This window comes from Styela clava, chromosome 2 (genome assembly GCF_964204865.1).
Source record: "Styela clava chromosome 2, kaStyClav1.hap1.2, whole genome shotgun sequence".
NCBI classification, from domain to species: domain Eukaryota; kingdom Metazoa; phylum Chordata; class Ascidiacea; order Stolidobranchia; family Styelidae; genus Styela; species Styela clava.
The window spans coordinates 11,795,894-11,823,271 of NC_135251.1; the positions used below are offsets into that span (position 1 = coordinate 11,795,894).

The 27,378-nt window shown below is 38.5% G+C and overlaps 1 protein-coding gene across 2 annotated transcripts in view; it reads left to right on the top strand.

Moving 5' to 3' along the window:
* The window catches only part of LOC120336727 (alpha-2-macroglobulin receptor-associated protein-like), a 34,271-nt gene extending 7,514 nt beyond the window's left edge, over window positions 1-26,757 (top strand). Inside the window, exons 7-9 of one of the 2 annotated variants that reach the window (XM_078109877.1) lie at window positions 308-428; window positions 696-787; window positions 26,156-26,757. In XM_078109877.1, the coding sequence (XP_077966003.1) occupies window positions 308-428; window positions 696-764 (190 nt within the window). In that variant the 3' untranslated portion in view covers window positions 765-787; window positions 26,156-26,757. Of the gene's footprint in view, window positions 1-307; window positions 429-695; window positions 788-1,277; window positions 1,871-26,155 lie in introns of those variants that run through there. The other variant, XM_039404483.2, reaches the window with a different exon arrangement.
* The last annotated feature ends 621 nt before the right edge of the window (window positions 26,758-27,378 follow it).

The following is a 27,378-nucleotide window of genomic DNA, read 5'->3' on the forward strand; positions in this document are numbered from 1 at the left end:
GATTCCATGTAAAATTTAGCTTAAATTGTGATTTTACTGAAAAATATATAGGTTTTTATTTTCATCGGAATTAATTACAGCTGGAATCTAGAACACTGCACAAAGTGGCACTTCCGTCTGAATTTCGAAATAACTTCAGAATTAGTCTGCCACAAGGTGCAGATATAGAAATCTTCAGCAAATATTTTTTGGGGGAAATATATTTCAGAATTAAAAATTAACCAAACTAAGGTTCATTATTTAAACAAAGCAATTTGAATATCATTTTTTTTTATTTAAACGTTCGTTATGTATTTCCATATTTAAGGGATCAATTGAAAAATTCAGTTCAAAAAGTTGAATATCATGGTGGAAAAGAAGCAGCACCTACAGAACATGTTGAAGTGCATGATCATTTACAGAATAAAGTACAAGATCTGGCAGCAAAGGTAAGAACCATCAGTTTCAAAATTTTTGTCTGCTTTTTCATTAAGTATTAGCCAGGTACTATGATTTTTTGCTCATTACCCCCAATTTCCAAAAAATTTTGTAGCGTAGAAAACATAAATACTTGAATTTCTATGCCAATTATAGGATTATAGTTTTAGCAATTTTTTTATTGCAAAATTAGCTTATCAAGAATCGTGAAATTTTCTTGTAGCGTTATTGAAGTACCTGCAATATGACTTATCTATATATCAACATTTCGTTTTTAGGTTAAGAAAATGCATCATGATATATCAAAAAAGCTTTCTAGTGGAAGTGTATCACACAGAGAATTATGATGACTTCTGACATCAACTGTGAGGTGTGTATGTTGAAAAAAACGAAAGAAAACATGCCTGGTGCTGTCTACGAGTTCATTCACCCATGAATTCTATTGCAAAAATATTTCTCATAAATGACCATTTATTATAAAAGCGGTTCCCTGACTTTTTGTTCGCGTGATGCCAGGTTATCTGGGAAAAACTCACGGCGCACTTGAAACGAAAATAAAAATGTTGCTTTCTAATAAAACTCACTTTGTGATCGATAATGTGTACTTTGTCTTTTTAAAATGTGTAAACATAAGGATTGAAGGCTAAAGTTCAACTTGTCTTTCTCATTTCTTGCTGATTCCCTTCGAAATGCTCAAAATTTCACTCATGTTAGCTAAACTCGGTTCAGCAGATAAATAAACTGCAGCTCGCAAAAATTGCAGCAGTTACGAACTCGCACCATTTGGGAACTGTTGTAATATGAGACAATCTACTTCTATTAATTCCATATTTTTTCTATCTTAATACTTGTTTTTCCAGATAGCAAAACCTGCATTCGGTACAGAATACACAACTGTTGATATATATACCATTTGCAAAGCGTTTCCTATGTAACCTGACCACTCATCCAGATTTGTTATACACACTCAACTGCAATGAAAAAATGATTTGTTGTGATGTTAATCAAAAGTATCCTAAATTACGTTCCCACATGTCGTACAGAATTTACAGCGCAAATGTTGATATATATACCATGTGCACAAGTGTTATCTGTTTAGCATTATTGAGATTGCCTGACAACTCATTCAGCTTCACGTTATACACACTCAACTGCAATGAATAAATGATTTGTTGCGATGTAAATCAACTCATGTTTCACCATCCATTCTTCTCATTATTTATCACTTTACCTTGATTGTTATTTCATTATGATGTCACACAATTAAATTAGGGATTATTTTTGCAGCATGATAAATGTTATCATTTCTCATAACAATTTCGTCCCATTGCCTTTCTATTTCTTTTTTAATTTTTGCCACAAACTTTACAATTATCTACATGTAAATCCATGTCATGGCTGTTTTTTTTATTCTTCATCATTTACCTTATGACGCAGAATCTAATAATAATAATATGCCAATTATGTATGTAACTTGTTTTCGTGGTTTTGCTTGTTATTTGTCAGTTTCCCAGGTTCAAAATCAATTATACAACGGCCATTTTGTCTTAGGCAGAATTTTGGTGCAGTTGCTGTAGACGAAATTAGTCCTACAAATTCTCGACAGAATGAGCGTGTATTCCGCTATCATTAGTTTAAATGACAGAAAAATATGGTTATAAAAAATTAAACTAGTTTGTAAGCACCAACCAGCGAAAGTGCTGAAAATGAGCATCAAAATATTAGCCTCTATTTTGTCTGTGATTTAGAGAAGGCAATTCTGATTGGGGAAGGCAAACACGTCTTCAAATCTTCTTCAACTGTTGTTAGTCATGTATGTGTATAACGTGCAGTGCCCTAGAAACGATTAACTAACGTTTTTTGGGGGCTTCCGAAGTAGGTAAGGTTAGAGGCCATATAAATAAATTGGAAAAAAATTATCGCCTAACCCTAACAACCATCCGATGCCCGCCATCTTGGTTCGCATACTTCGGGAGCACCCATAACTCTGATTCTCCTGGCCTATTTTTCTCCTGTGCTCACTCATTTCTCTCCTCCTGTGTGTGTTGTTTCTTTCTCCTGCCTATCCTGCACACTTTGATCCTCCTGTGCCGGGCGGGCCCTTTTAACTCTCTGGAATCTTGATTTCTTCTGAATCTGCCTATTTCTCCTCCTGTGTGTTTTTTTTCTGTCTTGGGTCTTTTCTTCTTCTCCCTTTGCGTGCCTGATTCTCTCCTCCTGTGTGTGTTGTTTCTTTCTCCTGCCTATTTTTGCTCACACACTTTGATCCTCCTGTGCCGGGCGGGCCCTTTTAACTCTCTGGAATCTTGATTTCTTCTGAATCTGCCTATTTCTGTGTTTTTTTTTTCTGTCTTGGGTCTTTTCTTCTTCTCCCTTTGCGTGCCTTCGCCTATTTTTCTCTCCTCCTGTGATTCTCCAACTCTGACTGTTTGTTGTTGTTGCCCTTTAACTGAATCTGCCCTTCGGCTTATTTCTTTCTCTCCTTAAACTTCTGAACTGTTTGTTTGAACCCTTTAACTAACTCGTCTCCACTCTGATAATCTGGCTTTTGCCTATTTTCTTCTTTCTTTGTTGTCTCTCCACTCTGATTATCTCTCTCCGAATCTGCCTTTGCCTATTTCTCCTCTCTCCTCCTCCTGTGAGTGTCTTCCAACTCTGAACTGTTTGTTGCCCTTTAACTCTCTGAATCTGCTGCCCCCTACTTACTCTGATTTGTTGATACTCTGTGTTGTCTTCTCCGCTTCGGCTATTTCTTTCTCTCCTTAAACTTCTGAACTGTTTGTTGCCCTCTAAACTTGACCCTTGGCCTATTTTTTATGATTATCTGAATCTGCCTCTTCTCCTGTGTCTCCACTATCTGGGCCTTTGGCCTATTTTCTTCTTCTTCCTTTGTTGTCTCTCCACTCTGAATCTGCGCCTTTGCCTCTTTCTCCTCCTGCCCTTTAACTCTCTGAATCTGCTGCCCCCCTTGGCCTAACTTACTCTGATTATCTTTCCTGTGTTGTCGCTCTGTTGTTGCCCTTTAACTCTCTGAATCTGCCTGCCCTTCTGAATCTGCCCCTTCGCTTTCTTTCTCTTCTTAAACTTCTGAACTAACTGTTTGTTGCCCTTTAACTTGGCCCTTTTTTCTGTGCCCTTCGCCCATTTCTCTCCTGTGTTGTCTCCAACTGTAACTGCCTTTTTTATGCCTTCTCCTGTGTTGTTTCTCCACTCTGATTACCTGAATCTGCCTCTTCTCTCGGATATATGCCTATTTTCTTCTTCCTTTGTTGTCTCTCTGCCTGCCTTTCTGAATCTGCCCCTTCGCTTATTTCTTTCTCTTCTTAAACTGTTTGTTGCCCTTTTTCTCCACTCTGATTATCGCCTTTGCCTATTTCTTCTCCTGCACTCTGATACGTGTGGGCGTGTTTCCCTCCCCGTGCCTGCTCTGCTACACCCTTTAACTCTCCGAATCTATCCTTCCGATTGTCTCTCTGAATTCGCCTATTTCTGTCCTCTTGTGTTGGTTGTATCTATTTCTTCTCCTGTGATATCTCCACTCCACTTATCTCTCTGAATCTGCGCCTTGGCCTATTTCTTCTCCTGTGTTGTCTCCAACCTGTGTTGTCCCGCGTCTCCACCCTGATTATCTATCTGAATCTGCCTTGGCCTATTTTTTCTCTGGCTAGCCCGCCCTCTCCTTCACCTTCTCCCGTTGTTCGCCGTGGCCCCTTCATTTTTCCTTATCTGTTGTCAATTCTAGTTATCCTTATTCCTAACCTTGCCTGTATTTCTGGTCTATGCCTTCTCTAGCTGGCCCTGCGGGTTTCGAACCCGTCCTTGTAGCTTACTATCCCTCCACGCTTCCTTTGCGCCACAGCTACCGACGAGGGCCGAGCGGTTTGAAATCGTACTTAATTAGCAATTGATTATCGATGTCACTCTTGGCAACCTGACGAGGCTAAATGCTTCGAACAATAACGACGTGCTTGGACTTAAGTAGGCTACGTGTATTAATGCCTGAATAAAACCCGTTCATCTGGGACATCGGGACCTTTTGGACAATTTATAGATTCGGTAGTGTACGCAATTCCAAGCATTTTACAAGCATATTTGATGATTTGAATAAGTATCGGATCTCCACTGCATACTAGAACCACACACATATGGGCAGAAGTTCACGCCAATATAAAGCATCTATAACATCGGTTTTCAAACTGTGGAGGGGGGTGGGGTTTGGGGCAATGGTAGCGTAGACAATTTTTTGAGGGCACGTGAAGCTAAATAGAAATAAAAATATTTGTAGGCTACATTTAAATTTTTTTAAATTTTGGATATTTAGGTTCCATACACGTGTTTTTGAGTAAAAACATACTTTCGCCTCACTATCTGTTATTTGTAGCTCATTGTTAGCTGGTTATTATTGAGGTGCGGCGCGAGACTTGACAAATTCTGAAAGAGGCGCGGCTGCAAAAGTTCGAGAACCATTGAGCTATAATGTAGGGAATTCCACATAACTGAAGTTCTTGCATAAAACTTTTGCGCAAATCTCACTCGGACTCCACATGTGCGCTAAAGTAATAGCTTGAAGTAGATCTCACATTGCGATGTTATAGACCTCACGCTATAACATTATCAATCTTTTCATTTTTATTTTCATCACTCATGTTATTTAATTTAACTTCCTTTAATAAACACTGGCCATATACTTAGCCTACTCATACCAATTCAGCTTTAAAATTATATTTCAATGCTTTTATTCTTACTTACATCACATTTGGTCAACGCTTTTTAGGGAAATATATTTATTGTTACATTAACAGCGCTATCGATTTATTGCGAACCAAAGGCAAGTCGAGCTTCGATTTCGCGTTCCCTCAGTGCCTCATAAATTTTGGATAACACTTTTTGAAGACGTTTTTTAGGTGGCAATGTAGCCTACATTCATTATGAACAACAGTTTTTTTATTCCCCTATTTATGTGGCTGATTTTACTTTGATTGGTCGGACCGAACATTCTTAGAAATCGTTTTGAGTACTTATCGGGGCAATCGATCCAGCTTGCCGTGTATTTGTTGTCAGGTCGCCCTGAAGCAGTGTGTGTGATTGTTTACATGGCGATTCCAAGGCAATTTCATGCGAGTAATAAGATAGTATTGCGAGAATAGAAAAATGAAAAGTTTCTTCTATGTTAATGTGTCGTACAAAATTATGTTCAGATATTAGTGATGATGGTTAAAATATACCGGTATTTGCCACCGATATCTATTATCATAAACTATTTGTAAAATAAAGATGTATTGTGTATTCGACTGATCTTCACCGGCATACGAGCCATTTTCTGAATATTCAAATACATTCTTATTTACGTTAAGAATTAAAGTATGGTGTAGTGTTGTGGCCTGTTCATACCGCGAATGATACGGAAGCAGAGTTCAAATGCACTTTCTGTATGTTATGAATGTTTTTTGTTGAAGTACAGATATCACATGAGGCCGCTCGTAACAGTAGCAGTGGCCAATAACCAATGAGAACGTAGCAGTTAAAGCCGCTTAGATTTTTAACCATGGTTGAATGCATGACTATTTTTCCTAGTTTCGACAGCCACTTGTCAATTTGCTGAACATTTTGTCGATGGGAGATTTTAGTTTAATCAGAAACTATTTGAAAATGCTAAGGCAGACTAGGCTAAAATAGCTGACAGACAGCGCTTCTCAATGCCAAGGGGATATATTTTTGAACAAAATGGGTGTTTACTACTATATGCACATCCGGTCGGGAGCGCTAACTCGCGAATCCCTCACGAAATAACAGAAATCATGTAATTGGAAAAAATGTCTGGGATTAGAGGATGAAAATTGAACATATTCATATTTCAGTTCTACGGTTTCGTAATATTGCACGCACCCCTGCTCTCAGCCTTCATCTACCCGGGGTAATCAACGGCGGGAATGTCTGATTGTACTGTTCCTGAACTGCGAGTCGGTCATCAACAATGCAGGAAAGCGGAGCGCGCAACGCCTGGAAAGCGTCTGTTGTTTCGTTAGTTAGCCTACCCACTGGGTAATGTACACGGGCAACTGACAGACTGATGGATATAACGAATTATCTAATTATGTGCGATGATTTATCATCTCATTTTATTCTTTCAATGTAACATGCTGCAAACTCACATCTATATTCAAAGAAGTTATTCGAAATAAAATGCAACCATCTTATTCATGCTACTCAAAAGAGGTTACATAACTTCCAGGTTAGTACCGTCACATCCAGACTGTGTAGGCTTACCATACGTCCCACTTTAGGCGGGACAGTCCCGCTTTTAGCATCTTGTCCCGACAAGTCAGCCATATGTTCCGCTTTGGCGTTCAGCCATTCAGCATGATACACGTACATGTTTTTGTTACTGTTGTTTCACTGTAGCGCGACGCTCGCCTACTTACTGAAGGTGAATGCCATTGTTTCTCCGCTAACATTATCAGCAAACGTATCGCATGTAAAACCAATACCAATTTGTCTAAATTCGAACTATTTGTAATTCGTTAACGTCAATTCCCTTCTATGTTTCGAACTGAACCCGATATTTGGACAGAGAATATGCGCATGAACTCTCGATGAGAATATGGTCAATGAAGACAACCGAGATAGCTTTAGATGTAGGCTTATGTAGTGAAAATTGGAAAATGTAAAGTTACAAAAGTTGTCTTTGGAGGCGTCCCGATTTGAAGTCACGAAAATATGGTAAATCTAAGACTGTGACAAGTTAAACATAGTCAACCACAACCGCAAATTTGTGTTGCAATATATATACATAAATTGATATTCTCAATTCGAACTTCTAAAGGAGTTTATTTCGGAATCTGCCCCAGCACCATAGGAATAATAGTTAGCCTAATCATTTCATAAGTATTAATTACAGTAATAATTAAGTTCTTCGATGTTTACAGATGTCGAGCAAGACCACATAGTCTGGAATCTGATTGGCAATTCCTGCCATGCATGGTTATGTTACTATGGGCTAACTGAATGTTCCGAACATCGTCAAATACGTCGCCGATGACTTGGAAAAGGTAATTGTTTTAAACCAGGGGTCACCAAACTTTTATGACTCAAACTGTGTTGAAACGGGCCGGATGAATATTTTTGTCAATGCAATACAATAAATTCGCAAGAGTTGAGAAATTCATTCAATTTATTCAACAATATATATTCTACATTTCTGAAGACTTGAATATTAAATTCTATCTATATCGCAGAATATAGATCGAGAACATCCCAGAAAAACAAATTTACAAGATTACTATATCTAGACAACTATTCTAAGTTTAGCTGTCATGAAATAGGAATGTTACAAAATCCGCTTTTTCGCGCCAAAAAATGTACGCAACATGTCTGCCTATTACCGTTACGCCGTGTTGGAATACCGCTCATAAAAACGACTACGGATTGCCTGCTGTATCTTGGAATTCCATGAAATTTAGATAAAATAAATACCTATTATCTGGTATTTGAAGTTTTTCATTAGCGCATAAATTTCCCGACATTCGGAGCTTTTAAAAATTACGCTCTAGTTATACGTAGTGCAAATTAATGATATTGTTTATGGACACCAATAAAATTTATATGGACGTGTGTATTTCTTGCCTAACTTAATACTTACCAATTTTTATGAAGTTTGTACAATCAGAACATCGTTAATTATGACCCACAATTAACCCCTGTCAAACTATCATGCACAACTCCAGCGTTTATTTGCGACGATCTTGCGGCGGTGTCAATGACCGTTGCCAGAATAAAATCCTGAAATAGTCTCAATATTCCATAGATGTGACGCACATTGAAAGGTTGGTGATTGATATGTGTTCTTTTTTCATATTTATCACAGTTCTCATCAAAAAAGTAATACAATCCTCATGGAAATAATTGGCCTGTCGGGCGGTACTAAAATTCCGATATCTCCGTTAAGCATTCAAAGCCGCAAAAACGAAGTATTGTTTACAATCACGACTGAAAATCTGTCAGGATGACAAAAGTGTCTGAGAGGATGCGAAAAGACTTATTATTACGTCACTTTTTTGCATCTCCGGATAAAATGACGCCGCAGGCCGTAGTTTGGTGACCCCTGTTTTATAAATCGTTTTACTTCTTAATTGCTGTTTATTATGCTGTTATTTGGCTTGTTGAAAATAGCTTAGTCAACTAATAATTTTTTAAAAATGCATTTCAATCGAGCATTTTTTTCTTCTCCCGTGTTGTCTCCCACGCTCTGACTATCTCTCTGAATCTGCCTTGGCCTATTTCTTCTCCCGTGTTGTCTCCACACTCTGATTATCTCTCTCGGAATCTGCCTTGGTGTATTTCTTCTCCCGTGTTATCTCCACACTCTGAATCTGCCTTTGGCGTATTGCTTCTCCTGTGTTGTCTCCACTCCGATTATCTTCTATGACTCCGATTATCTATCTCTCTGAATCTGCTGGCGTATTGCTTTGTTGTTGTCTCCACTCTCTCTGGAATCTGCCCTTGGCATATTTCTTCTCCCGTGTTGTCTCCACACTCTGTTTTATCTCTCTGTATCTGCGCCTTGGCGTATTGCTTCTCCTGTGTTTTCTCCACTCCTATTATCTCTCTGAATCTGCCATTGGCCTATTTCTTCCCCGTGCTGTCTCCACTCCGATTATCCGGGAAAAGGATTTGGCTCTAAGGGCTGGGTCGGTCGGGCTGAGGTACAAAGCGGATGCCGGGACTTGACCTCTCTGAATCTGCCTTGGCTTATTTCTTCTCCCGTATTGTCTCTCCACTCTCTGAATCTGCCTTGGCCTATTTCTTCCCCGTGTTGTCTCCACTCCGATTATCCGGGAAAAGGATTGGTGGCTCTAAGGGCTGGGTCGGTCGGGCTGAGGTACAAAGCGGATGCCGGGACTTGACCTCTCTGAATCTGCCTTGGCCTATTTCTTCTCCCGTGTTGTCTGTCTTCCACTCTCTGGATCTGCTGCCTTGGCGTTATTGCTTCTCCTATGTTTTTGTCTCCACTCCGATTAACTCTCTGGAATCTGCCCTTGGCTATTTTCTTCTGCCCTTGGCGTATTGGCTTCTCCACACTCCAATTATCTCTCTGACTCCGATTATCTCTCTGAATCTGCCCTTGGTCTATTTCTTCTCCCGTGTTGTCTCCACACTCTGATTATCTGAATCTGCTAGCGTATATTGCTTGTTGTCTCTCTCCACTCTCTCTGGAATCTGCCCTTGGCATATTTTTCTTCTCCCGTGTTGTCTCCCCACACTCTATCTCTCTGAATCTGCAATCTGCAATCTGCAATCTGCCTTGGCGTATTGCTTCTCCTGTGTTGTTGTCTCCACTCCTATTATATCTCTCTCTGAATCTGCCTTGGCCTATTTCTTCTCCCGTGTTGTCTCCTCCACTCTGTTTATATCTCTATGAATCTGCCCTTGGCTTATTTCTCCTCGTGGCTTATTTCTTCTCCCGTGTTGTCTCCACACTCCGATTAATCTCTCTGAATCTGCCGCGTATTGCTTATCCCTGTGTTGTCTACACTCCGATTACACTCTCTGAATCTGCCTTGGCCTATTTCTTCTCATTCTCATGTGTTGTCTCCACACTCTGATTATCTCTCTGAATCTGCGCCTTGGCGTATCTATCTATCTAACTACCACCCTGTGTTGTCTACACTCCGATCTCTGAATCTTCCTTGGCCTATTTCTTCTCATGTGTTGTCTCCACACTCTGATTATCTCTCTGAATCTGCTGCCCTTGGCCTATTTCTTCTCCTGTGTCTCCCACTCTGATTCTGCCTTTACCTATTTCTTCTCCTGTGTTGTCTCCACTCTGATCATCTCTCTAAATCTGCCTTTGCCTGTCCCCACTGTGATTGATTATATCTTCTCCACTCTGATTATCCTCTGAATCTGCCTTAGCCCATCTCTTCTCCTGTGTCTGTGTATCTGCCGTGGTCCTATTTGTTTTCCCGTGTCTGCACCACCCTGATTATGTATCTGAATATGCCTTCGCCTCTGACTCCCTAAACCTGCGTTGGCCTATTTTTTCTCTGGCTAGCCCGCCCTCTCCTTCACCTTCTCCCGTTGCTCGCCGTGGCCTCTTCATTTTTCCTTATCTGTTGTCAATTCTAGTTATCCCTATTTTTAACCTTGCCTGTATTTCTGGCCTATGCCTTCTCTAGCTGGCCCTGCGGGTTTCGAACCCGTCCTTGTAGCTTACTATGCCTCCACGCTTCCTTTGCGCCACAGCTACCGACAAGGGCCGAGCGGTTTGAAATCGTACTTAATTAGCAATTTATTAATACTAATGTCACTCGTGACAACCTGACGAGGCTAAATGCTTCGAACAATAACAACGTGCTTGGACTTAAGTAGGCTACGTGTATTAATGCCTGAATGAAACCCGTTCATCTGGGACATCGGGACCTTTTGGACAATTTATAGATTCAGTAGTGTACGCAATTCCAAGCATTTTACAAGCATATTTTATGACTTGAATAAGTATCGGATCTCCACTGCATACTAGAACCACACAAATATGGGCAGAAGTTCACGTCAATATAAAGCATCTATAACATCGGTTTTCAAACTGTGGAGGGGGGTGGGGTTTGGGGCAATGGGGGCGTAGACAATTTTTTGAGGGCACGTGAAGCTAATTAGAAATAAAAATATTTGTAGGCTACATTTAAATTTTTTTTAATTTCGGATATTTAGGTTCCATTCACGTGTTTTAGAGTAAAAACATACTTTCGCCTCACTATCTGTTATTTGTAGCTCATTGTTAGCTGGTTATTATTGAGGTGAGGCGCGAAACTTGACGAATTCTGAAAGGGCCGCGACTTAAAAAGTTCGAGAACCACTGAGCTATAATGTAGGGAATTCCACATAACTGAAGTAAAACTTTTGCTCAAATCTCACTCGCTATAATATCATCAACCTTTTCATTTTTATTTTCATCACTCATGTTATTTAATTCAACTTCCTTTAAGTAAACACTGGCCACATACTTAGCCTACTCATACCAATTCAGCTTCAAAATTATATTTCAATGCTTTTATTCTTACTTACATAGCATTTGGTCAACGCTTTTTAGGGAAATATATTTATTGTTACATTAACAGCGCTATCGATTTATTGCGAACCAAAGGCAAGTCGAGCTCCGATTTTGCGTTCCCTCAGTGCTTCATAAATTTTGGATAGCACTTTTTGAAAACGTTTTTTTTAGGTGGCAATGTTGCCTACATTCATTATGAACAACAGTTTTTTTTATTCCCCTAGTTATGTGGCTGATTTTGCTTTGATTGGTCGGACTGAACATTCTCAGAAATGGTTTTGAGTAATTATCGGGATAATCGATCCAGCTTGCCGTGTATTTGTTGTCAGGTCGCCCAGAAGCATTGTGTGTGATTGTTTACATGGTGATTCCAAGGCAATTTCATGCGAGTAATAAGATAGTATTGCGAGAATAGAAAAATGAAAAGTTTCTTCTATGTTAATGTGTCGTACAAAATTATGTTCAGATATTAGTGATGATGGTTAAAATATACCGGTATTTGCCACCGATATCTATTATCATAAACTATTTGTAAAATAAAAATGTGTTGTGTATTCGACTGATCTTCACCGGCATACGAGCCATTTTCTGAATATTAAAATACATTCTTATTTATGTTAAGAATTAATGTATGGTAAAGTATTGCGGCCTAGTCATACCGCGAATGATACGGAAGCATAGGTCAAATGCACTTTCTGTATGTTATGAATGTTTTTTGCTGAAGTACAGATATCAGATGAGGCCGCTCGTAACAGTAGTAGTGGCCAATAACCAATGAGAACGTAGCAGTTAAATGCCGCTTAGATTTTAACCATGGTTGTATGCATGACTATTCTTCCTAGTTTCGACAGCCACTTGTCAATTTGCTGAACATTTTGTCGATGGGAGATTTTAGTTTAATCAAAAACGATTTGAAAATTCTAAGGCAGACTAGGCTAAAATAGCTGACAGACAGCGCTTTTCAATGCCAAGGGGATATATTTTGGAACAAAATGGTTGTTCACAACTATATGCACATCCGGTCGGGAGCGCTAACTCGCGAATCGCTCACGAAATAACACAAATCATGTAATTGGAAAAAATGTCTGGGATTAGAGGATGAATATTGAACATATTCATATTTCAGTTCTACGGTTTCGTAATATTACACGCACCCCTGCTCTCAGCCTTCATCTACCCGGGGTAATCAACGGCGGGAATGTCTGATTGTACTGTTCCTGAACTGCGAGTCGGCCATCAACAATGCAGGAAAGCGGAGCGCGCAACGCCTGGAAAGCGTCTGTTGTTTCGTTAGTTAGCCTACCCACTGGGTAATGTACACGGGCAACTGACAGACTGATGGATATAACGAATTATCTAATTATGTGCGATGATTTATCATCTCATTTTATTCTTTCAATGTAACATGCTGCAAACTCACATCTATATTCAAAGAAGTTATTCGAAATAAAATGCAACCATCTTATTCATGCTACTCAAAAGAGGTTACATAACTTCCAGGTTAGTACCGTCACATCCAGACTGTGTAGGCTTACCATACGTCCCACTTTAGGCGGGACAGTCCCGCTTTTAGCATCTTGTCCCGACAAGTCAGCCATATGTTCCGCTTTGGCGTTCAGCCATTCAGCATGATACACGTACATGTTTTTGTTACTGTTGTTTCACTGTAGCGCGACGCTCGCCTACTTACTGAAGGTGAATGCCATTGTTTCCCCGCTAACATTATCAGCAAACGTATCGCATGTAAAACCAATACCAATTTGTCTAAATTCGAACTATTTGTAATTCGTTAACGTCAATTCCCTTCTATGTTTCGAACTGAACCCGATATTTGGACAGAGAATATGCGCATGAACTCTCGATGAGAATATGGTCAATGAAGACAACCGAGATAGCTTTAGATGTAGGCTTATCATATGTAGTAAAAATCGGAAAATGTAAAGGTACAAAAGTTGTCGTTGTCTTTGGAGGCGTCCCGATTTGAAGTCACGAAAATATGGTAACCCTAACACTGTGACAAGTTAAACATAGTCAACCACAACCGCAAATTTGTGTTGCAATATATATACATAAATTGATATTTTCAATTCGAACTTCTAAAGGAGTTTATTTCGGAATCTGCCCCAGCACCATAGGAATAATAGTTAGCCTAATCATTTCATAAGTATTATTTACAGTAATAATTAAGTTCTTCGATGTTTACAGATGTCGAGCAAGACCACATAGTCTGGAATCTGATTGGCAATTCCTGCCATGCATGGTTATGATACTATGAGCTAACTGAATGTTCTGAACATCGTCAAATACGTCGCCGATGACTTGGAAAAGGTAATTGTTTTAAACAAGGGATCACCAAACTTTTTTGACCGCGGGCCGGGTATGACTCAAACTGTGTTGAAACGGGCCGGATGAATATTTTTGTCAATGCAATACAATAAATTCACAAGAGTTGAGAAATCCATTCAATTTATTCAACAATATATATTCTACATTTCTGAAGACTTGAATATTAAATTCTATCTATATCGCAGAATATAGATCGAGAACATCCCAGAAAAACAAATTTACAAGATTACTATATCGAGACAACTATTCTAAGTTTAGCTGTCATAAATTAGGAATGTTACAAAATCCGCTTTTTCGCGCCAAAAAATGTACGCAACACGTCTGCCTATTACCGTTACGCCGTGTTGGAATACCGCTCATAAAAACGACTACGGATTGCCTGCTGTATCTTGGAATTCCATGAAATTTACATAATTTAAATAAAATAAATAACTATTATCTGGTATTGGAAGTTTTTCATTAGCGCATAAATTTCCCAACATTCGGAGCTTTTAAAATTACGCTCCAGTTATACGTAGTGCAAATTAATGATATTGTCTATGGACACCAATAAAATTTATATGGACGTGTGTATTTCTTGCCTAACTTGATACTTACCAATTTTTGAGAAGTTTGTACAATCAGAAGAACATCGTTAATTATGACCCACAATTAACCCCTGTCAAACTATCATGCACAACTCCAGCGTTTATTTGCTACGATCTTTCGGCGGTGTCAATGACTGTTGCCAGAATAAAATCCTGAAATAGTCCCAATATTCCATAGATGTGACGCACATCGAAAGATTGGTGATTGATATGTGTTCTTTTTTCATATTTATTACAGTTCTCATCAAAAAAGTAATACAATCCTCATGGAAATAATTTGCCTGTCGGGCGGTACTAAAATTCCGATATCTCCGTTATTTCTTGACCGTTTCTATAAACTTGGTTTTGTTTTCTCATTTTCACTCACATCTATCCACTGGAGCAGTTTTTATTTAAATCAGGTGAACTAAAATTTTATTTAAACTTTAGTTTTTATTTAAATCGGTGGAACTTTAATTTTTCTATAACATACTTACATGAATATCCGCATTTAAGCAGTACAAAAGTTAGTGCGGCTTGTGAAATTGGAGCAGTAAGCGAGGGATTACAGTACTGTTAGCGCAAAATGCATTTTCGACGTTCATTTTAGCACAAGAAACGTAAACAGTTGTCGAAAGCACGCGGGTGCATCTTTCGCAAAAAACGTTGCGTGCCGGTAGAGAATTTCAGCCTATTTTGTCACAGCTATTTCTAGACTTAATTTTTCAATACTAACTACTATTAAAAAAAACTACATACAACTCCTAAGGAGGCAAATGATGATTGACTTATTTGCTTTCCTGTGTTGTCTCCACACTCCGATTATCTTAAAAAAAACTACATACAACTCCTAAGGAGGCAAATGATGATTGACTTATTTATTTGCTTTCCTGTGTTGTCTCCACACTCCGATTATGTACTCTAGATCTGCCCCTTGGCCTATTTCTTTTCCCGTGTTGTCTCCACACTCCGATTCTCTTGGCCTATATTTCTTCTCATGTGTTGTCTCCACACACTCTTATTATTTATCTCTCAGAACCTGCGCCTTGGCGTATATCTATCTCTCTGAATCTCTTGGCCTATTTCTTCTCATGTGTGTCCACACACTCTCTCAGAATCTGCGCCTTGGCGTATTGCTGCTCATCCTGTGTTGTCTTCATTCCGATTATCTCTCTGAATCTGCCCTAGGCCTATTTTTCTTCTACTGTGTGGTCTCCAACACTCTGATTATCTCTCTCTGAATCTGCGCCTTGGCGTATTGCTTCTTCTCCACTCCGATTATCTCTGAATTATTATTATTATCTCTGAATCTGCCCTTTGGCCTATTTCTTCTTCAGTGTTGTCTCCACACTCTTGATTTATCTCTCCGAATCTGCGCCTTGGCGTTGTCTCCACTCCGATTATCTCTCATAATCTGCCCTTGGGCTTATTTCTTTTCCCGTGTTGTCTCCACACTCCGATTATCTATCTCTTGGCCTATTCTTTTCATGTGTTGTCTCCACACACTCTGATTATTTATCTCTGTGAATCTGCGCCTTGGCGTATTGCTGCTCATCCTGTGTTGTCTCCACTCCGGTTATCTCTCTGAATCTGCCCTTGTTGGCTCCACACTCTGATTATCTCTCTCTGAATCTGCCTTGGCCTATTTCTTCTCATGGGTTGTCTCCACACTCTGATTATATCTATCTCTCTGGGGAGTATTGGTTATCCTGCGTTGTCTACACTCCGATTATCTCTCTGAATCTGCCTTGGCCTATTTCTTCTCATCTCCACACTCTGATTATATCTCTGAATCTGCCCTTTGCCTATTTCTACTCCTGTGTTATCTCCAACCCTGAATCTGCCTTGACCTATTCCCACTCATGATTACCCATCTGAATCTGCCTTGGCCCATTTCTTCTCCTGTGTCTGTGTGTCTTCTATCTGCCGTGGCCGTATTTGTTTTCCCGTGTCTCCACCACCCTCTTTCCTGTGTCTCCACCACCCTGATTATGTATCTGAATCTGCCTTCGCCTCTGACTCCCTAAACCTGCCTTAGCCTATTTTTTCTCTGGCTAGTCCGCCCTCTCTTTCAACTTCTCCCGTTGTTCGCCGTGGCCCCTTCATTTTTCCTTATCTGTTGTCAATTCTAGTTATCCTTATTCCTAACCTTGCCTGTATTTCTGGCCTATGCCTTCTCTAGCTGGCCCTGCGGGTTTCGAACCCGTCCCTGTAGCTTACTATGCCTCCACGCTTCCTTTGCGCCACAGCTACCGACGAGGGCCGAGTGGTTTGAAATCGTACTTAATTAGCAATTAATTATCGATGTCACTCTTGGCAACCTGTCGAGGCTAAATGCTTGGAACAATCACAACGTGCTTGGACTTAGTAGGCTTCGTGTATTAATGCCTGAATGAAACCCGTTCATCTGGGACATCGGGACCTTTTGGACAATTTATAGATTCGGTAGTGTACGCAATTCCAAGCATTTTCCAAGCATATTTTATGACTTGAACAAGTATCGGATCTCCACTGCATACTAGAACCACACACATATGGGCAGAAGTTCACGTCAATATGAAGCATCTATAACATCGGTTTTCAAACTGTGGAAGGGGGGGGGGGGGTCAACGGTCAAGGGCACGTGAAGCTAATTAGAAATAAAAATATTTGTAGGCTACATTTACATTTTTTTAATTTTGGATATTTAGGTTCCATCCACGTGTTTTTGACCAAAAACATACTTTCGACTCACTATCTGTTATATGAAGCTCATTGTTAGCTGGGTATTATTGAGGTGAGGCGCGACACTTGACAAATTCTGAAAGAGGCGCGGCTCAAAAAGTTCGAGAACCACTGAGCTATAATGTAGGGAATTCCACATAACTGAAGTTCTTGGATAAAACTTTTGCGCAAATCTCACTCGGATTTCACATGTGTGTTCACATTCAATAGCTTGAAGTAGATCTCACATTGTGGTGTTATAGACCTCACGCTATAATATCATCAACCTTCTCATTTTTATTTTCATCACTCATGTTATTTAATTTAACTTCCTTTAAGTTTAAGTAACACTGGCCATATACTTAGCCTACTCATACCAATTCAGCTTTAAAAAATTATATTTAAATGCTTTTATTTTTACTTACATCGCATTTGGTCAACGCTTTTCAAGGAAATATATTTATTGTTACATTAACAGCGCTATCGATTTATTGCGAATCAAAGGCAAGTCGAGCTTCGATTTCGCGTTCCCTCAGTGCTTCATAAATTTTGGATTGCACTTTTTGAAAACGTTTTTTTTAGGTGGCAATGTAGCCTACATTTATTATGAACAACAGTTTTTTTTTATTCCCCTAGTTATGTGGCTGATTTTGCTTTGATTGGTCGGACTGAACATTCTCAGAAATCGTTTTGAGTTTTTATTGAGGTAATTGATCCAGCTTGCCGTGTATTTGTTGTCAGATCGCCCAGAAGCAGTGTGTGTGATTGTTTACATGGCGATTCAAAAACAATTTCATGCGAGTACTAAGATAGTATTGCGTGGATAGAAAAGTTTCTTCTATGTTAATGTGTCGTACAAAATTATGTTCAGATATTAGTGATGATGGTTAAAATATACCGGTATTTGCCACCGATATCTATTATCATAAACTATTTGTAAAATAAAAATGTGTTGTGTATTCGACTGATCTTCACCGGCATACGAGTCATTTTCTGGATATTCAAATACATTCTTATTTATGTTAAGAATTAAAGTATGGTAAAGTATTGTGGCCTAGTCATACCGCGAATGATATGGAAGCATAGTTCAAATGCACTTTCTGTATGTTATGTTTTTTGCTGAAGTATAAATATCAGATGAGGCCGCTCGTAACAGTAGCAGTGGCAAATAACCAATGAGAACGTAGCTGTTAAAAGCCACTTAGATTTTTAACCATGGTTGTATGCATGACTATTCTTCCTAGTTTCGACAGCCACTTGTCAATTTGCTGAACATTTTGTCGATGGGAGATTTTAGTTTAATCAAAAACGATTTGAAAATGCTAAGGCAGACTAGGCTAAAATAGTTGACAGACAGCGCTTTTCAATGCCAAGGGGATATATTTTGGAACAAAATGGTTGTTCTACTATAAGCACATCCGGTCGGGAGCGCTAACTCGCGAATCGCTCACGAAATAACACAAATCATGTAATTGGAATAAATGTCTGGGATTAGAGGATGAATATTAAACATATTCATATTTCAGTTCTACGGTTTCGGAATATTGCACGCACCCCTGCTCTCAGCCTTCATCTACTCGGGGTAATCAACGGCGTGAATGTCTGATGGTGCTGTTCCTGAACTCCTGCGAGTCGGTCATCGACAATGCAGGAAAGCGGAGCGCGCAACGCCTGGAAGGCGTCTGTTATTTCGTTAGCTAGCCTACCCACTGGGTAATGTACACGGGCAACTGACAGACTGATGGATATAAAGAATTATTTAATTATGTGCGATGATTTATCATCTCATTTTATTCGTTCAGTTTAATATATATAAATGTAACATGCTGCAAACTCACATCTATATTCAAAGAAGGTATTCGAAATAAAATCCAACCATCTTATTCATGTTACTCAAAAGAGGTTACATAACTTCCAGGTTAGTACCGTCACATCCAGACTGTGTAGGCTTACCATACTTCCCACTTTAGGCGGGACAGTCCCGCTTTTTAGCATCTTGTCCCGCCAAGTCAGCCATATGTTCCGCTTTGGCGTTCAGCCATTCAGCATAATACACGTACATGTTTTTGTTACTGTTGTTTCTGCGTAGCGCGACGCTCGCCTACTTACTGAAGGTGAATGCCATTGTTTCCCCGCTAACATTATCAGCAAACGTATCGCATGTAAAACCAATACCAATTTGTCTAAGTTCGAACTATTTGTAATTCGTTAACGTCAATTCCCTTCTATGTTTCGAACTGAACCCGATATTTGGACAGAGAATATGCGCATGAACTCTCGATGACAATATGGTCAATGAAGACAACCGAGATAGCTTTAGATGTAGGCTTATGTAGTAAAAATCGGAAAATGTAAAGTTACAAAAGTTGTCGTTGTCTTTGGAGGCGTCCCGATTTGAAGTCACGAAAATATGGTAACCCTAACACTGTGACAAGTTAAACATATGCACTATATGCACATCCGGTCACGAAAATATGGTAACCCTGTGACAAGTTAAACATATGCACTATATGCACATCCGGTCACGAAAATATGGTAACACTGTGACAAGTTAAACATATGCACTATATGCACATCCGGTCACGAAAATATGGTAACCCTAACACTGTGACAAGTTAAACATATGCACTATATGCACATCCGGTCACGAAAATATGGTAACCCTAACACTGTGACAAGTTAAACATATGCACTATATGCACATCCGGTCGGGAGCGCTAACTCGCGAATCCCTCGTTGTCGTTGTCTTTGGAGGCGTCCCGATTTGAAGTCACGAAAATATGGTAACCCTAACACTGTGACAAGTTAAACATATGCACTATATGCACATCCGGTCACGAAAATATGGTAACCCTGTGACAAGTTAAACATATGCACTATATGCACATCCGGTCACGAAAATATGGTAACACTGTGACAAGTTAAACATATGCACTATATGCACATCCGGTCACGAAAATATGGTAACCCTAACACTGTGACAAGTTAAACATATGCACTATATGCACATCCGGTCGGGAGCGCTAACTCGCGAATCCCTCACGAAATAACAGAAATCATGTAATTGGAAAAAATGTCTGGGATTAGAGGATGAAAATTGAACATATTCATATTTCAGTTCTACGGTTTCGTAATATTGCACGCACCCCTGCTCTCAGCCTTCATCTACCCGGGGTAATCAACGGCGGGAATGTCTGATTGTACTGTTCCTGAACTGCGAGTCGGTCATCGTTGTCTTTGGAGGCGTCCCGATTTGAAGTCACGAAAATATGGTAACCCTAACACTGTGACAAGTTAAACATAGTCAACCACAACCGCAAATTTGTGTTGCAATATATATACATAAACGGCGGGAATGTCTGATTGTACTGTTCCTGAACTGCGAGTCGGTCATCGTTGTCTTTGGAGGCGTCCCGATTTGAAGTCACGAAAATATGGTAACCCTAACACTGTGACAAGTTAAACATAGTCAACCACAACCGCAAATTTGTATTGCAATATATATACATAAATTGATATTCTCAATTCGAACTGCGTACGTATTCCTGCAAACGTATTCGAACAATTCCTGAACTGCGAGTCGGTCATCGTTGTCTTTGGAGGCGTCCCGATTTGAAGTCACGAAAATATGGTAACCCTAACACTGTGACAAGTTAAACATAGTCAACCACAACCGCAAATTTGTGTTGCAATATATATACATAAACGGCGGGAATGTCTGATTGTACTGTTCCTGAACTGCGAGTCGGTCATCGTTGTCTTTGGAGGCGTCCCGATTTGAAGTCACGAAAATATGGTAACCCTAACACTGTGACAAGTTAAACATAGTCAACCACAACCGCAAATTTGTGTTGCAATATATATACATAAATTGATATTCTCAATTCGAACTTCTAAAGGAGTTTATTTCGGAATCTGCCCCAGCACCATAGGAATAATAGTTAGCCTAATCATTTCATAAGTATTAATTACAGTAATAATTAAGTTCTTCGATGTTTACAGATGTCGAGCAAGACCACATAGTCTGGAATCTGATTGGCAATTCCTGCCATGCATGGTTATGTTACTATGGGCTAACTGAATGTTCCGAACATACGTCGCCGATGATTTGAAAAAGGTAATTGTTTTAAACCAGGGGTCACCAAACTTTTTTGACCGCGGGCCTGGTATAACTCAAACTGTGTTGAAACGGGCCGGATGAATATTTTTGTCAATGCAATACAATAAATTCACAAAAGTTGAGAAATCCATTCAATTTATTCAACAATATATATTCTACATTTCTGAAGACTTGAATATTAAATTCTAAATCTAGAATATTAAATTCTATATCGCAGAATATAGATCGAGAACATCTCAGAAAAACAAATTCAAATATCTAGACAACTATTCTGAGTTTAGCTGTCATGAATTAGGAATGTTACAAAATCCGCTTTTTCGCGCCAAAAAATGTACGCAACACGTCTGCCTATTACCGTTACGCCGTGTCGGAATACCGCTCATAAAAACGACTACGGATTGCCTGCTGTATCTTGGAATTCCATGAAATTTACATAATTTAGATAAAATAAATAATTATTATCTGGTATTGGAAGTTTTTCATTAGCGCATGAATTTCCCAACATTCGGAGTTTTTAAAAATTACGCTCCAGTTATACGTAGTGCAAATTAATGATATTGTCTATGGACACCAACAAAATTTATATGGACGTGTGTATTTCTTGCCTAACTTGATACTCACCAATGTTTATGAAGTTTGTACAATCAGAACATCGTTAATTATGACCCACAATTAACCCCTGTCAAACTATCATGCACAACTCCGTCATGAACTCATGCACAACCGTTGCCAGAATAAAATCCTGAAATAGTCCCAATATTCCATAGATGTGACGCACATCGAAAGATTGGTGATTGATATGTGTTCTTTTTTCATATTTATACAGTTCTCATCAAAAAAGTAATACAATCCTCATGGAAATAATTTGCCTGTCGGGCGGTACTAAAATTTCGATATCTCCGTTATTTCTTGACCGTTTCTATAAACTTGGTTTTGTTTTCTCATTTTCACTCACATCTATCCACTGGAGCAGTTTTTGTTTAAATCAGGTGAACTAAAATTTTATTTAAACTTTAGTTTTTATTAAAATCAGTGGAACTTTAATTTTTCTATAACATACTTACATGAATATCCGCATTTAAGCAGTACAAAAGTTAGTGCGGCTTGTGAAATTGGAGCAGTACGCGAGGGATTACAGTACTGTTAGCGCATAATGCACTTTCGACGTTCATTTTAGCACAAGAAACGTAAACAGTTTTGTCGAAAGCACGCGCTACGAGTGCATCTTTCGCAAAAAACGTTGCGTGCCGGTAGAGAATTTTAGCCTATTTTGTCACAGCTATTTCTAGACTTGATTTTTCAATACTACTATTAAAACTACAACTCCTAAGGAGGCAAGTGATGATTGACTTATTTGATTCATACTCTAATTTCCGAAACACAACCAAAAACTAACGAATAGCATTCAAAGCCGCAAAAACGAAGTATTGTTTACAACCACGACTGAAAATCTGTCAGGATGACAAAAGTGTCTGAGAGAATGCGAAAAGGCTTATTATTACGTCACTTTTTTGCATCTCCGGATAAAATGACGCCGCAGACCGTAGTTTGTTTGGTGACCCCTGTTTTATAAATCGTTTTACTTAATTGCTGCTTATGCTGTTATTGGCTTGTTGAAAATAGCTTAAAAAAGTCAACTAACAATCTAATAATTTTTTAAAAATTCATTCCAATCGAGCAACCATAAATTGATTTTCATTTACAGACAAAGAAAGTTACATTATATTCGAGTGTCTGAGAAGACCGGCAAAGACTTTAACCAACTAAGGTGAGATACAACAATAAATATTCATTGGAAACAGCATTGCAGCATTGTGAAGTGAACTAACAGTCTAGTAATTATTCCAATATAAATTACCTAAATTGATTGTTTCATCGTCATTTACAGACAAAAAAAAATAAATATTCGAGTTTCCGAGAAGACCGACGAGGGCATCGATCAATAAGGTGAGATACAACCATAAATATTCATTGAAAACTGCATTAAATAATCGTTCAAAGTGGCTTGTAAAACTCAGTTTCTAAAACGCTATGTTTGGTCAAAAAATTGCCACGCAAAGTAAACAGAATAAGTTTAATATAAATTCATTCCAATCAAGCAACCATAAATTAATTGTTTCATTTACAGATAGAAAAAAATTACATAATATTGGAGTTTCCGAGAAGACCGGCGGAGGCGTCGATCAATAAGGTGAGATACAACAATAAAAATTCCTTGAAAGCTGCATTGTAAAGTGATCTAACAGTCTAATAATTTTTTTTTACAAAGTCATTTCAATATAAATTCTATAAATTGATTGTTTATCTTCATTTACAGACAAAGAAGATAACATAATATTTGAGTGTCCGAGAAGACCTGCAAATCATTCGACCAATAAGGTAAGATATAACAATCGGCAATTTTATTTCGAATAGCCAACAATATTTATTGAAAACTGCATTAAATAATCGTTCAAGACGTCTTGTCTTGTAAAACTCATTTCTAAAACGCTCTGTTTAGTCAAAATACCGCGTAGCAAAGTGAACCAATAGCGGAATAATTTCATTTTATATTCATATCAATCAAGCAACCATAAAGTGATCGTTTCATTTCAGAAAAAAAAATTACATAATATTCGATTGTCCAAGAAGACTGGCGAAGGCTTCAACCAATAAGGTGAGATACAAAAATAAGTACTCCCGTTGTCTGTGTACGATGTTAGGGTTAGGCCATCATTCTATTCCGATTTTCCTTGTTTTAGTTTTATTGCGAGTTGGGGGACTGTCTGTGTTAGCAAAGTAAATACCCCCCCCCCCTGTCCATAGATTTCAGTCCCTTTAAAAAACTTGATGTAAAGTAGGCGAACACAATTAGTTACCTCCATATTGGTACACATACTTCTGTAGCGCCCAAGAATGGATATCTGTTGAAAACTGCGTTAATCAATCATTCAGTGCCGTTTGTAAAACTTGTTTCTAAAACGTTGGGAAACAATTATTTCATAAGAGATATCTCAAAACAAACCTCTTAATAATAAATAACGCGTCACTATACCTTTAAAATGAGATTTAATTTATTTTCGAGGCATGTTGGACATGTTTACTTTATTCCCGTTCGTTTTGGTTTTTAACCTAAAACCGACAAATCCAGAGCAGGACTGAACCTCATTTAAATTCCTGAATGTCATATTCACTGTTGCTCGTTTTGTTTCAAGACAACGGATGAAAAGATAAAGAATGTATAGTTTTAGTTTGTTATATTTGTACGAACAGTTCGTACCTGATGTAGAATCAGAGCCATCGGGCGATGGAAGATAGGACTCTACGCTTCGCTAGAGGATTCTTCACTTGTATGATACTAGAAATCCTTTCTTGTCTGTCAAGTTATTAGTTAGTCAGCAAGGAATGTTTAAATAGGGTTCGACAGACGAATTTAGTTGGGTGTTTAGACGACGGTCATCACTGCTGTTGAGTAGGGAGCAACTCAGTCCGGCGGGTAGTATAACTTGAGAATTAAAAATTCTTTCTAATGATAATCTGCTCTTTATGGGCGTGTAAATGGTGCGTACATCGCCCAGCTTAAATTGTGGACTTATTTAACGTTTATTATTTAACACTTATTTAACACACAGTACGATTTGCAAAGATTGTAGACATTATTAATATGCGAAATAAGGCAAGCTAACCATTTTCTTCTTTTTTTCAATGCCGAAACCTTCATGGGTTTAATTAGAAATGTGAAACTTTTGGCACTAAACAAAATTTGCTCCTTAAAATTTGACCGACCAAATTAAGGAAAGGTTTCGGTTAGGTCTAACACTGCACTGAATTCTTTGTTTAGTTAGATAGGGTGATAGGGTTTTATATTACTCAGGGGATTAAGCTTTAAAGTCTCTTAAATTAAAACGATTACCCACACGGAGCACTTCACATAATACTGAAGCATGGCTTCTTATATTCACTTATATTCGGATGAGACTTTAGCTTTTCTCCTTGCATGTTAGGCCATAGTACAGGAGTCCCTCAAATCGAGGGACGACGCAGACGAAAGACTTCGGAAGGTACTGTAGATCCTCTCTGGTGTAATAACGAGCAATCGTTTCTAAATTTGTCTGAGAAATGGTCTGGAAATTTCACTATTTGAATTATTTTGACATTTATTTAGAAAGTCATTGGCCATTATTGCGCCAGAGAGGCGAAGTCTTGATTTATTAATATTGACTGAGGATTCTGTTTGTTGAAGCCCGAGTCGATGTTGCCAAGCCCGGTAGCACTAAGCTGCTGGTAAGGTATATGAGACTAGGGGAAATCGTAGTGGATGACTTTAGCATTGTCACGCACATAATGGTATTATGTGATTTGTACTTGGTCACCCAAACCACGTACTAACACAATGGTGTAACACTGAAATTATTGAAATTGGGCCAATTGGCCACTCAAAATTATTGCGATTGGGCCAACTGCGCCAATGCAAAGTTGTCTACTACGCCTCTTAAGATGCCGTAGCTGATAGGCAACTTAGGGTTTGTTAGGCCGGTCAGCTTTATCGAGGAGTTTAGTACGGCATTTTTAGACAGACTTGTGACTGCAATATTCGAGTTGGTGTTTATGAATACAGGGGGAGTTAAACGCCCGCGCTTCGATCAAGACAGCCTAAACCCTTGGAAATAAAAAAAAAACGAAAATAAAAATGTTGCTTTCTAATAAAACTCACTTTGTGATCGTTAATGTGTACTTTGTCTTTTTAAAATGTGTAAACATAAGGATTGAAGGCTAAAGTTCAACTTGTCTTTCTCATTTCCTGCTGATTTCAAAATTTCACTCATGTTAGCTAAACTCGGTGCAGCAGATAAATAAACTGCAGCTCACAAAAATTGCAGCAGTTACGAACTCGCACCATTTGGGAACTGCTGTAATATGAGACAATCATCTTCTACTAATTCCATATTTTTTCTATCTTAATACTTATTTTTCCAGATAGCAAAACCTGCATTCGGTACAGAATACACAACTGTTGATATATATACCACATGCAAAGCGTTTCCTATTTAACCTGACCACTCATCCAGATTTGTTATACACACTCAACTGCAATGAAAAAATGATTTGTTGTGATGTTAATCAAAAGTATCCTAAATTATGTTCCCACATGTCGTACAGAATTTACAGCGGAAATGTGGATATATATACCATGTGCACAAGTGTTATCTGTTTAGCATTATTGAGATTGCCTGACAACTCATTCAGCTTCACGTTATACACACTCAACTGCAATGAATAAATGATTTGTTGCGATGTAAATCAACTCATGTTTCATCATCCATTCTCATTATTTATCACTTTACCTTGATTGTTATTTCATTATGATGTCACACAATTGAATTAAGGGTTATTTTTTCAGCATGATAAATGTTATCGTTTCTCATAACAATTTCGTCCCATTGCCTTTCTATTTTTTTTTCGATTTTTGCCACAAACTTTACAATTATCTACATGTAAATCCATGTCATGGCTGTTTTTTTTTATTCTTCATCATTTACCTTATGACGCAGAATCTAATAATAATAATATGCCAATTATGTATGTAACTTGTTTTCGTGGTTTTGCTTGTTATTTGTCAGTTTCCCAAAATTTAGGTTCAAAATCAATTATACAACGGCCATTTTGTCTTAGGCAGAATTTTGGTGCAGTTGCTGTAGACGAAATTAGTCCTACAAATTCTCGACAGAATTTTAGTATAAATGACAGAAAAATATGGTTATAAAAAATTAAACTTTTGTAAGCACCAAACAGCGAAAGTGCTGAAAATGAGCATCAAAATATTTGCCTCTATTTTGTCTGTGTTTTAGAAGGCAATTCTGATTGGGGAAGAAGGCGCAAACACGTAATTCTTCTTCTTCAACTGTTGTCAGTCAGTCAGTACGTGCAGTGGCCCTTGAAAGAGGATTTAACTAAAGTTTTTATTTGGTGAGAGATTCTAGTATTTCAGAGGTCGCCTTTTTGATGGGCGTGTTGTTTCCCCGAGCTCAATTCCATGATAAAAATTGAAGAGAATCATCATTTTCCTTGTTTTTTTTTCATTTTTTTAAGAGACACAGCCTCGTCGTGTCTTCTCGTCTCGCCATCTTCTTTCTTTCTTATAATTAATTAATTTATTTGATATATTTTTTATCTGCCCTCTTCTCCACTCTGAGAGCAAT